Below are 13,100 nucleotides of genomic sequence, written 5' to 3'. Positions count from 1 at the left end.
AAACAGCTTGACTGGTGAGTGTTTATAATAAAGATTACTCACCAGTATGTTTTCATGATATAATGGCAGAATTGAATTTTAGCCTTCAGGTTTCAAAACAACCTACTTAAAGTTTAACAAAGTGAAAGTACAGTAAATCCATAGAAACATACCATTACGTTAAGAAGAAAAGAAATGAACTTCCATGGACTACTCCAATGAGAGATGGTCTCAGACTTCAAAATGAAGCATAGCAAGTGTTAGTGGAATATTGCACTGCCATTTAGGACAATAGAAGGAAATCAATTTTGATTCATACATGAACCTTTTCATTATTATTTGTTTTCTGAATTACATTGGCATGGATATTAAAACGCAGCTAAAATCCAGTGAGGAATGATGGCTAAATTTTCAGTTGTAGACATTACCTCCTATTTACAGAGTGAAAAAACAATGCCTTTGGAAATTAGGCTGTTTTAAAGGCGATGCCATCTATACGTAGTGAAATGGCAGTTATTGATTAGAATCATAGATTGTAGAGCACCCTTATTTTCAATAAAGAAATGGAGCTGCAGAGAGATAGTGGTCACACAGCTGGTTTGTGAACAAATTGCGGTGCAAAAGCTGGAGCTCTGAACTCTTCCTCAAGTATCCTGTGGCATTTTTCTTACTTGCTGTGAAAATTCCAAACCATCTTTATTTTGATAGAACAAAATACAACTTCAACTATGAACAAATACTTCATCTTAAAAGAACTTCCTGAAACACTTACATTATTAGGAAAAATTGTGGATAGCAAATTAATATCGTTTTCACATGCTGTTGAAGAACGTTTTGCCGAAAACACTAGTAAAATTCTCACTTGTAAAAGAATATAGCATATAAGGCCAGTCATTGTGGCTCATGCCTCTAATTCCAGCAGTTTGGGAGGCCAAGGCAGGCAGATTGCTTGAGCCCAGGAATTGGAGACCAGCTTGGGCAACATGGTGAAACCCCATCTCTACAAAAAACAAATATAAAAATTAGTCAGGTGTGGTGGTGTGGTGCCTGTAGCCCCAGCTACTCAGGTGGCTGAGGCGGGAAGACTGCTTGAGGCCAAGAGATTGAGGCTGCAGTGAGCCTCTGCATTGTGCCTCTGCACTCCAGCCTGGGTGACGGAGACCCTGTCTCAATCAGCCAATCAATGAAAGTCCAAACCTTGTGACTAAAGTCTTTAAGTATTTTCTAGGTGATAGATAAGGAACTAGACAGAAGGGAGAGGAAAGAAGAGTAATCTTTTAAATGTTATTTAGAATTCTCTTCTGCTTTTTAATATTAAAAATTTGGAATTTAAATTTCTTAGAAGTTCTCAAAATCCAATTCTCTGCCCAGCTTAATTTATTTTACTGGACTTTGAGTAAAAGACTGTATTTATGATATTGGTGAGTTAATTTTAAAAATTCAGGAATCCAGTGATTCAAATATGAAGATTTTTCTGCCTGCTATTGAAATATTTTTTTGGGATTGTTTATGGATTACTTTTAGGGTACCTTTTTTGTTTTAGTCACCATAGGGTACCACACATTTGCTATTACCTATACTTCTATGGAATTATTGCATACAGTCTTATCAAAATCAACTACTTAAAAAGACCTTCTGGCTGGGCATGGTAGCTCATGCCTGTAATCCCAGCACTTTGGGAGGCTGAGGTGGGCAGATCACTTGAGGTCAAGCGTTCAAGACCAGCCTGGCCAACATGGTGAGAACCCTGTCTCTACTAAAAATATAAAAATTAGCCGGTCATGGTGGCACGCATCTGTAATCCCAGCTCCTTGGGAAACTGAGGCAGGAAAATCACTTGAACCCAGGGAGGCAGAGGTTGCAGTGAGCCGAGATTGTACCACTGCACTCCAGCCTGGACGATCAGAGTGAGACTTCGTCTCAAAAAAAGAAAAAAAAAAATCTTCTTTCTCCCATAAATAAGATACACTTACTATGTACCCACAAAAATTAAAAAAAAAAAAAAAATACTTTCTTCCTCAGAGAAATGTGAGTGTGACTAGGAATTTCCAGATAGTTTTAATAAAACCTCACTTTGTGCTTCATAAATTACAAGTGTATTTCATGTCATTCCAAAATCTGGAATTTAATTGAATAGATAATATTTTGTATGATGCGATTGAAATAGCATAAGGAGTGAAAAGTTTTGTGTCTTATGTGGACTGTTGTAGTTGGTAATATCTCAAAAATTCTATAAATCTATAAAATATATTTTTCTGAAGATATAAGTGAGGTCACCACCATAATCTTTCTTTGTTGGGTCATTTTCTCAGTGTGGCAGCTTCCTTTCAGGCTCAAATTGGTGGATTATTAGAACTTATATTCTCTTTTGCTTTTTATGATTAAATTCAGAAAAGATGAAGAAGGAAAATAAATAGATACTAACATAATTTATTTAGTGATAACTTGGAAAAACTAATAACAAAACTGAATAATTACTTGCTATGCTCAGTCTTCGTTGAAATAGAAAATACAGCTAAAAGCGTAGAATGTACTACATGGTATTTTAAAGCAAAATGTTCTGTATGCTGCTGGTATAGATGTAAATGTTTTATTTCTATTGGCCTTTTGTATTATAAGAAATATATACATAGATTAAAGATTAATACTACGTATGTGTGGCCTTCAAGTCACTGATATCAGTTCATGAAAATGGGATGGGCAATTGGGAGAAATGTTTATTTGGCTAATATTTTATAATCTTTGACATTCTCTATTTAGTGAACCTACTTTCTTTATGGAAACTTTTCATTTATCTCAGGTTTGTATAGGCAATTCCTACGGTGATTATTTTCCTTAATTTTTAGGAGCAGCTTATTAAGATGAGGCGCGAGGTGCAATCTGTATTTTATAGCCGTGACCATTGAGGCAGAAAATAATAGTATATCCAAGTATGCTAAGTCCTACCAGAACTTCCTGTAACATAGTATTTGAAGAACTTTTTGAATATTCCTGAAATTTTCAAAGTCTTAAGAGTTGGAATTAATTGTACAAATGCATATGTGTGTAAAAAGTAAATAAAACGCAACAGATACTTTTGATTATTTTGTTAGGTTCAGAGCTTAAGCTTGTTTCTTAATTCTCGCTTTATTTTCGTATCATGCTAGTCCTTTGCTTATTTTGCACATTTTTCGTTTTCATTCTTTTACCACCTTTCCCTTATGTTTTAATCCTGCCCCGTTTTTTCACATGACAGGAAAAAGCCCGATCATATCAGGTACCAAATGGCTTCCTTCCCTTTACCCTCATCTTACTCCAGTTTCCTTTTTGGCACGAGAAAGCTCATAATTAACTTGCATTCCAGTTGGATTACTTGCAATGGATAAAAAGTCTCTTTATGTTTTAAATTGGGAAGAAAATATAAATATTTTATTTGAGAAATGGAATTATACGTTTTAATTGCACATCTCCTCAATTTGTTTTAATCTGTAAAGGAATATTTGATTTATTTGTAATTACCCAAAGAAGATACAGATTGAGTAATTTACTTTTTTTTTTTAAACATATCTAATTTTTTTAAAAAGAGAAATAAAGGCTGGATGTGGTGGCATGCCTCTGTGGTCCCAGCTACTTCAGAGGCTGAGGTGGGAGGATCACTTGAGCCCAGGAATTGGAGACCAGTCCTGGCAACATAGCAAGACCCCGTCTCTGCCAAAATAAATAAATAAATAAATAAATAAATAAATAAGAAGTTAGCTGGATGTGGTGGCATGCCTCTGTGGTCCCAGCTACTCCAGAGGCTGAGGTGGGAGGATCACTTGAGCCCAGGATTTCCAGACTGCAGTGAGCTATGATTGCACCACAACACTCCAGGCTGAGTGACAGTGAGGCCCTGTCTCTAAAAAAATTACATATATGTCTAAACAAATAAAAATACAGAGGGAAATAAGCTAGTAAACTCTTTTTAAAAATTTGAGCAGTAACTAGGATTAGTCCTTTTGGTAAAACCATATTGATTATGTTGAAAGAATACATTGTCAGTTCGTTACCTTTTTTTGTTTTGCCATTTATTTTCTCTGTATAAAAATAAATTGAAGTAAAGGAGCATTCATGTTCAGGCTTTTAATTTTTACCAGTTATTTACCTGTTTGGCACATACATGAATGTGTAAATAAACCCATCATCCATATAGTTCTAGTGATAAAGCTTCTACAGATTTAGAAGTTTGACTTTTACTCATGTTCTTGATTTCAAGAGCAGTCTGGGACTAGTGATCAAACATGGTAAAAGATAACTCGATTTTTTTAATGTATTTTTTTCTTTTCCTGCCCAAATTTTGTCATTTGGAAGCTCTAATTGGTGTGTTAATAATATTTAATAATTTATAAATTTAATATTTACAACAAATATATTTGAAAGTATAATATTTAGAATTTAATAAAATATGTATTATATTGAGTTATTTCAATTTGAGATACAAAGTGGTACCTTATTTTTCTTAATGAAGCAAGAAATTTTTCTATTTTAAAAACTGTCTTGGCTGGGCACGGTGGCTCATGCCTGTAATCCCAGCACTTTGGGAGGCTGAGGCGGGTGGATCACTTGAGGTCAGGAGTTCAAGACCAGCTTGGCCAACATGGCAAAACCCCGTCTCTACTAAAAATACAGAAATTAGCTGGGCGTGGTGGTGCATGCCTGTAATCCCAGCTACTCAGGAGACTGAGGCAGGAGAATCGCTTGAACTCAGGAGGCAGAGGTTGCAGTGAGCCGTGATCATGCCATTGTACTCCAGCCTGGGCAACAGAGTGAGACTCCATCTCAAAAACAAAAACAGAAAACTGTCTTGTATTTTGGCTTTGTGGTCAGTTTCTGAATCCAAAGTTAAGTATTTTTTCTATATTTCCCAGTCCATGAGCTGTTTTTAAGTCCTACTTTTCCTTTTCTTAGAAATGTTAATAACAACTAGGGCTGGGCGTGGTGGCTCACGCCTGTAGTCCCAGCACTTTGGGAGGCCAAGGTGGGTGGATCGCTTGAGACCAGGAGTTAGAGACCAGCCTGGCCAACATGGTAAAACCTCGTCTCTACTAAAAATACAAAAATTAGCAGGGTGTGGTGGCGTGTGTCTGTAACCCCAGCTACTCGGGAGGCTAAGGTACCAGAATCGCTTGAACCCAGAAAGTGGAAGTTTCAGTGAGCCAAGATCGCACTTCTGCACTCCAGCTTGGGCGACAGAGTGAGACTCTGCTTCAAAAAAAACAAAAAAACAACACACAATGAAATGTTAATAATAACTAGGATTATTCTATAGAAATAATTAAAAATTATATTCCCTTTTACTTACCTGATTAAAGTTTTGGTCAATGGTACTAGTTTTTTTTAATTTATAATAGCAATGGAGGAGTGAGTGTCGTGAGACACACAAATCTTAGTATAATAATTGAAAAAATGTTTTCTACGTAGGATATATGACGTTTTTCCTTAAGAGATGTAAAATTAAGAGTTTATATTTTCTTTCCTCAGTTTATAAAAACTGATGTTATGAAAACGTCATCAGAAGCAGATGGCAGAGGAACTGGGTTTCAGAAATACATATGATCCTTAGGCTAATAATCAGAGGGATAGGTCTTTGACAACAACATAAGTTTTAATGCTATTTTTAGAAGATATTGTCCTAAGATGCAGCTGGTCAACAGAAGTTAATTTTTTGAAGACCTCAGAAGCGTGAAAAATTTACATAAGTGTGTTTTTTTTGTTGTTGTTCAGTAAAACTCTTGGTAGCTTTCATCAAATTACAGAATTTACTGTGATATAAAACAAATGATTTTGTAGTACTACAGTTCATCCTACTTCAAATGATTTTTACATAAACGCTTTCATCAGTATGAGATTGTTTCCATTGCATGTCATCCCATGTGGCAGGGTTGCACCATTTTGTTTGTTTGTAGGTATTTCCTTAACATTTCTAACCAACTATCTGTCCCAAAGTAAAGAAACCCAGAAGTTCTTCCTTTTCTAGCCTACCTCTTGATGATTTGCATTTAGAGGCAACCCAGCTCATTTTATCTAGATGCTTATTTAACAAATGTCGTTTTTAATGGTAAAGGTGATTCCTCTTTAAGTGGCAAGAAAACCTAACAGTCTGTCTAGTAAATGGCTTAAAAGTGGAAAAGCATCTTCTAGTCATGAGATGAGAACAGCTTTGGATAATTAGTTTTTAAAAACAGAAATTCTAAATGTCTAAATACAATTTCTAATGCTTCATATTAGTATCAATGAAAAGGTAGAATATCTGCTAATTGATTAATAACTAATGTTACAATAGAAATCATCTCACATGAAACTAATTTTAAAATAATGATTCAAATACTGTTTTACCTTTCATGCTTGATAAGAAGTTTTGCTTTCTTTTCTGAATGGCTTTTGGCTGTGAATTTTTTTTATGCCTTTAGGTCTTTTATTGTTTTAATAAATTAGAATTAGTAAATATGTAATACATAGCTTAGATTTTTCTTCTAAAAAAGATCGTAAGTAAATTGTTTGCCTAATAATTTACAGTAATGAGCAGAACCATATAAATAGTTGAATCATTTGTAGTAATAACTTTGATTATTTTACTTAGGAGTATTTTATATGAAAGTAAGGCCAAGCTAATTTGTGATTATCTCTTGTTAGATGTCGGTTCTGACATGATTAGTTTTCTGTTTTGCTTATCAAATCAAACTCTTACTGGATTATCTGCTGAAAAGTTGAAAATAAAGCACAATTTATTTCAATGTTTTTCTGTATACAAGTGGATACTTTTTTTTTTTTTTGGGACGGAGTCTTGCTCGGTCGCCCAGGCTGGAGTGCAATGGCATGATCTCGGCTCACTGCAACCTCTGCCTCCCGGGTTCAAGCGATTTTCCTGCCTCAGCCTCCTGAGTAGCTGGGATTACAGGCGCCTGCCTCCATGCCCAGCTAATTTTTGTATTTTTTATTAGAGGCTAGGTTTGACCATGTTGGTCAGGCTGATCTCAAACTCCTGACCTCAGGTGATCCACTTGCTTTGGCCTCCCAAAGTGTTGGGATTATAGGCGTGACCCACCGTGCCTGGCCACAAGTGGATACTTTTATTCACAATATACATTTATGCCAACTTTATGAGAAAAGCAATTATTTCTGGGGAAAGAGTTCAGTTATTTTTGAGGAACCTCAAAAACTGTAAATTTATACTTTAAAACAGTTATTATTTGGTGATAGCATAAAGGATAACTGCTTTTGTTAGGATGTAAATTTATGACATGAAATTAATCAAAATGTAGTACTTTAATTTTCCTAACCTGTGGTTTTAAAACATTTGTTCTTTACTTTCAATAGTTTTCCCATATTAGAATCAGTTTATATAAAGCAAAATAATACAGTGGACTTCTCAAAACATAATTACCACAATGTGATTTCCAGTGCTTTCTCAAATATTTCATTTCTAACAACAATGGAAATAAATTATGTTTATGAAAACTTAATCTATTTTGTGTTTCTGTAGGCGCTGGTTTTCAATACAGAATAATCAGTTGGTTTACCAGAAAAAATTTAAGGTAGGTGTTAATAAATGAAACCCCAGTGAGTTACCAATTTCAGTTATTTATCTCTTTGTTTTGGTAAACATTGAAGTCTATACATACTCATTTGTGTAAAATTAATGTAATTATTTATTAGTTTTATGTTTGAGCAGGTATAAGAGGACTCTAGGGTGGAAAATATCAACATTTAGTTCTTAAAAGCAAAGTGATTTGAATCCTGAGTTCTTAATTCCTTGCTTTGAGATGGATTTTTCTGGGTCACAGGATTTTTAAAAATGTTTTGGTAGCTTTTAAATGGTATATATTAGTTGTACATACTTTTGTGGTACATATGCTGTGTTGATACTTGTATACAATGTGTGACGATCAAATCAGGGTAACTGGGGTATCCATCACCTCAAACATTTTTGTCTTAGGAACATTACAAATCTCCTCTCCTAGCCGTTTTGAAATATACAACATACTTTTATTTCCTTATATGTATCTGCCTAGTCCATGACAGAAATAACACTGCCATTCCATATCACTATTTTGAAGATGAAAGAGAGGGTGCCTTTTAAATAATGTCACAATAGGGCCAAAGGTGATAGGACAGAATGGTTAAAAATTACATTAATTAAAATGTAAGCTGAAAGTAATTTAAATAGAACCCCTTAAATTTGTTAATATCGTTTTATATGTTTGCTTTCCTGAACCTTATTTTAAGGATGAGGAAGTTTTATTTATGGGAAAGACATATTGGGATTACATGTGAGTTGAGAATATTAAAATAACTAGAAACAAAAGAATGAATCATTAGTTAATGGATAACTTGCTTTTCACCTAGTTACTTTTTATGAATGATATTCTGTAAACTGCAGATTTCAAATCTCTCCTCTTGAGATGACACAATATGAAATTTTACTTGCTTGGTTCTATGGTAGCAGGTTTGTATGACAGAAGCCCTTTAATCAGCTAATTATTAGTTCATGGTTTCTTCTATTCTGATAAACTTGGTTTTGAATTTATATTTTTATTAAATAGTAGAAAGTGATAAAATCTTTCTGATTCTTCTGGGTATTTTAAGAAGTTATAGCTTTCTTTGAGGTATTTGAAACTTGACTGAATAAAAGCTTCTCTTTTGGAGGAAAGTAGCTTTTATTATATGTGAGTGGGGACCAGGAGAGTGGATATAAAAGAAAATGGAAGAAAAGCCACAGAACAGTAACATTTATTGAGCATCTACTAAGTATCAAGTGTTGGACCAGGCTCTTTATATGTAAACAATTTCATTTAATCTCCATATAATTTATGAGGTAGATACAATTATTAACAGGACAAAATTACTTTTATGTCTATATTCATAACCCCTGTTTCTAAAATAAAATATACATCTTGAAAATTAGACCAGTTATGCCAAGTAATATTTTTAAGTATTTCGTTATTGGTAGTATTAAAACCTAAGTGGAAAAATATGGAAATTTGGTTTCCTCACTATAGGATAATCCGACTGTAGTAGTTGAAGACCTCAGGCTTTGCACAGTGAAACATTGTGAAGACATAGAGCGACGATTCTGCTTTGAGGTGGTCTCGCCAACAAAGTAAGTGGTTCTAAAGGATCTGTGATTTGCTTTTATGTTTTTATAGTTTGTCTTAAAGAACTTTCCAGAGTAATTTGCATTTGTCTGTCATTATCTGTGCTAAAGAGAAAAAAAAGTTTTAAAAATAAATTTCAATAATTAATGGTTACAGATATTACAGTCAGGTATTTATGTAACTTCTACCATTTATCCTATTCTTTAAATTCCATAAAGGTGATTTATGTGTTCATATGAAAGTTTTAGCTATTATGATGAATTGAAATCATATGAGTTTCTTTGATAACTATCATTTTATGTATGTACCCAGTAGAAAAAAATGAGTTTCTATATTTATATGGTAAATTTAAGAGGTTTTTTTTTTTTAAAAATATTCAGTGATGGTTTATTTGTTTTTAAGAGATAATTTGTTTCATTGGCACCTTAATTTCTTCGTTAACATACTTTGCCCTAAAGATACATGAAATAAAGCCTTCTTTCAACAAATTATATATATTTTTGGCTAGAAAATTATTAAATAGCAAAGTGGAAAAAATATAAAGCTTATAGGGTGTTTTTGGCATTAACTTAGTGTCTGAGAAAACAATATGTTATTTCCTTTTAGAAGCTGTATGCTCCAGGCAGATTCCGAAAAGCTGCGCCAGGCATGGATTAAGGCTGTTCAGACCAGTATTGCTACTGCTTATAGAGAGAAGGGTGATGAATCAGAGGTTAGTAGAGGTATTAGCAATACCAAATAATATATTACCAAAATTCTTGATTTTAGTTGCAACGTTATATGACTGTATGTAGCATGGTTTTTTATGGAAGATGATTTTATGTAATTGAGTTTTATTTTTAAAATCTGGATTTAATTTCTTTTTTGTTTATTTCTCTTTATTTCACTTACCATTTTATTTCAGTATTTGTGAATCTATGTTTATTTCAATATTTGAATATATGAACCAGATTGGAATAAGGTATTTCCCTTAGTGTTTTTCCCCAAAAGTATTGTGCCATTTTAGTTAATTATAAAATAAAATAATGATCATGAAAGGTATTTAAAACTGAATGAAAGCAAAAAAGGGAAGCATAATATTGTCTCTTAGGTGAAGGCCCCTTCAAAAGATAAGGTCAATGTGGGAACTTAGGTCATAGTCTGACCTCGGTTTCTCAAAGAGCTTACCAAGAAAGTCTTTTGGGCAACACAGTGAGTGAGTAAATAAGTCCTGAGAAATGGAACTCAGCACTTTTGGGTCATCTGGCAAGACTGTGGCATAGGCTTAGTGATAGATGATTGTCGGGAGTATGGTTAGGGGAATCGACTGCTCTCTAAATTGTATTCCAAAACTTATCGTGGCCAACTTCCAGCTCCCAAATATAGATCAAAGCAGAACCTTTTCAGGCATGGGATTGTCGGAGGATGACTAACTTGATCCAAGCCGAAAGGCATAGAGATGAAAGTAGGAATTTGATCAGTAGCCAAGTTTACGTGAACTTGTCTCGGTACAAATGATGGGAACATTGACGAAGGGCATGTTGGCAAAGATAGCCCTCAATACGTCTGTCTCTAGAATCACACTTCTCCAGTCTGGACCAGTTGCTCCCTAATCCTGCAGCATGGCTGTCTGGGATTTCCTTACAAAATCATTTCTGGAGTTTCTTCTCTTTCCCGTATCCCATATCTTTCTCCTTCTTGGCTTAAGAAAAACTTAAGTACTTTCTCTAGTAGCTTCCTGAAAATGAGGCATTTGTGATTCCATGCATGTCTGAAAATGTCTTGATTCTGTCCTCGTATTTGATTGGTAGTTTGGCTGGATATTTTAAGATTGGAAATAATCTTGAATTTTAACAGCATTGTTTGTTTTTTTTAGTTTCCAGTGTCGATGTTGAAGCTTTTCTTATTAATGATCTGTTGTATTTCTCCTCTCCAGTTTCTCTGTATTTTCTGGATTGGTATTATGATTTTCTTATTTTTGTGTCCGTGTGTGTTGTTTTGCTCTACTTTCTGGGAAATCTTCTCAGTTAATCTTCCGAGTCTTCTATTGAATATTTCAGTTCTGCTAGCACATATTTAATTTCCAAGAGCTGCGTTTGTTCACTAAATGTTTATAAATATAGACCTGTTCTTTTTTCATGGAATCAGTGTTAGAGCTGTGGATCTTAACCATCATTGCATACTATGATGTCACCACACAGGGACCTTAAAAAACCCCCATTGCTTAGGTACCACTCCAGAACACTTGAACGGAGTTGGGCATCAGTACTTTCACAAGCTTCCTGGGTTAGTTCCATGAACAACCAATGTTGAGAGCTATTGCGTTAGAGGCTTCCTTTGGCTATCTCATCATAAGTGTTAGTCACTAAAAACTTCTTTGGAAGCTCTGAGCACAAAATTAGGACTTTGTTGACTGTGGCCTTTGTCTAAGTCTGGACCATTTGTCGAGGAACAACCATCGTCAGGGTCTTTTTGAGTCTTTTCGGCTGATGTGATTTCCCAGAGAAGACTCATTGATCTCCTGCATAGGTGTGAGGGATTGGTGGGGAGCTAAGTGCTGGGTATCTTAGCATATTGTATGTATATGTTAATTTAATCCTCTGGCTTCCACCTTTCAGGTGAAGTCGATCCAGAGACTCTCTGTTTTAATCCTCCAGAGAATAACTTCCAGTCATTGTGTTTGTGTAGAGAGCAGTCATCCCCTAGTGGCATGGAGATGGGGGGCAGCGACAATAGGATTGAACTGTCCTGCTTAAACTATCATTCCTCCTATTAATACTTTCGTGAATTGGTGTCATATTCAGTGCTGTGTTCCTTGAAGTGGCTGACCCAAGTTATGCTGTGTTTGTGTAGTTAGTTCTCTAATTTGGTGCAAAAACATTAGCATATAGAGAAAACTTAGAAATGAACCAACATGATTTCTGTAATATAGTATTGATATTCTTTCCTTATGTAATTGCTCATTAGCTAATTCCCATTATCGAACATGTTCTGGTAAAACAAATATTTCTTTCTTAAAATTTTGGAATAATGCTAAACTTACAGGGAAGTTTTTTTGTTTGTTTTTGTTTTTGTTTTTTGTTTTTGAAATGGAGTCTTACTCCATTGCCCAGGCTGGTGTGCAGGGGCATGATCTTGGCTCACTGCAACTTCCACCTCCCAGGTTCAAGCGATTCTCCTGCCTCAGCCTCCCCAGTAGCTAGGATTACAGGCGTGTGCCACCATGCCCGGCTAATTTTTTTTTTGTATTTTTAGTAGAGACAGGGTTTCACCATATTGGCCAGGCTGCTCTCGAACTCCTGACCTCGTGATCCACCCCCCTCGGCTTCCCAAAGTGCTGAGATTACAGGCATGAGCTACTGTGCCTGACCTGAAATGTTTTGAAACCAGAAGACTGTTTATAGACCATATCTGTCATTGTTTAGGATCTAAGTACCACATCTTTGTATTTGGTCATTATGGCCATGTAGTGGGATGGCAGGGAGACAGAGTCTTGCCCTGTTTCCCAGGCTGGAATGCAGTGGTGTGATCGTAGTTCACTGCAGCCTTGACCTCCTGGGCTCAAGCAATCCTCCTACCTCAGTCTCCCGAGTAGCTGGGACCACAGGTGTATACCACCATGTCTAGCTCATTTGTTTGTTTGTATGTATGTATGTATGTATGTATATACATATGATGGAGTCTCACTCTGTCACCCAGGCTGGAGTGCAGTGTCATGATCTTGGCTCACTGCAATCTCTGCCTCCTGGGTTTAAGTGATTCTCATGCCTCAGCCTCCTGAGTAGCTGGGACCACAGGTGTGCACCACCATGCGTAGCTAATTTGTATGTATGTATGTATTTATGTACATATGATGGAGTCTCACTCTGTCACCCAGGCTGGAGTGCAGTGGCATGATCTTGGCTTCCTACAACAGCCCCCTCCCGGGTTTAAGCAATTCTCATGCCTCACTCAACCTTCAGAGTAGCTGGGACCACAGGTGTGCGCCACCATGCCTAGCTAATTTGTATGTTTGTATGTATGTATATA

At 35.5% G+C, this 13,100-nt stretch overlaps 1 protein-coding gene across 10 annotated transcripts in view; it reads left to right on the top strand.

Annotated features, from left to right (window-relative positions):
• Window positions 1–13,100, top strand: part of ACAP2 (ArfGAP with coiled-coil, ankyrin repeat and PH domains 2) — a 181,179-nt gene that overhangs the window by 139,604 nt on the left and 28,475 nt on the right. For 7 of the 10 annotated variants that reach the window (XM_054551000.2, XM_063722606.1, XM_063722608.1 and 4 more), the window contains 4 exons: window positions 3,215–3,235; window positions 7,481–7,532; window positions 8,997–9,097; window positions 9,699–9,804. In XM_054551000.2, the coding sequence (XP_054406975.1) occupies window positions 3,215–3,235; window positions 7,481–7,532; window positions 8,997–9,097; window positions 9,699–9,804 (280 nt within the window). The remainder of the gene's footprint in view (window positions 1–3,214; window positions 3,236–7,480; window positions 7,533–8,996; window positions 9,098–9,698; window positions 9,805–13,100) is intronic. The other 3 variants (XM_024244851.3, XM_054551001.2, XM_024244850.3) reach the window with 1 other exon arrangement.

The sequence above is a fragment of the Pongo abelii genome, chromosome 2 (assembly GCF_028885655.2).
Source record: "Pongo abelii isolate AG06213 chromosome 2, NHGRI_mPonAbe1-v2.0_pri, whole genome shotgun sequence".
NCBI classification, from domain to species: Eukaryota; Metazoa; Chordata; class Mammalia; order Primates; family Hominidae; genus Pongo; species Pongo abelii.
The sequence above is the reverse complement of the archived record's forward strand: the minus strand, read 5'-3'. Positions and strand labels throughout refer to the sequence as shown.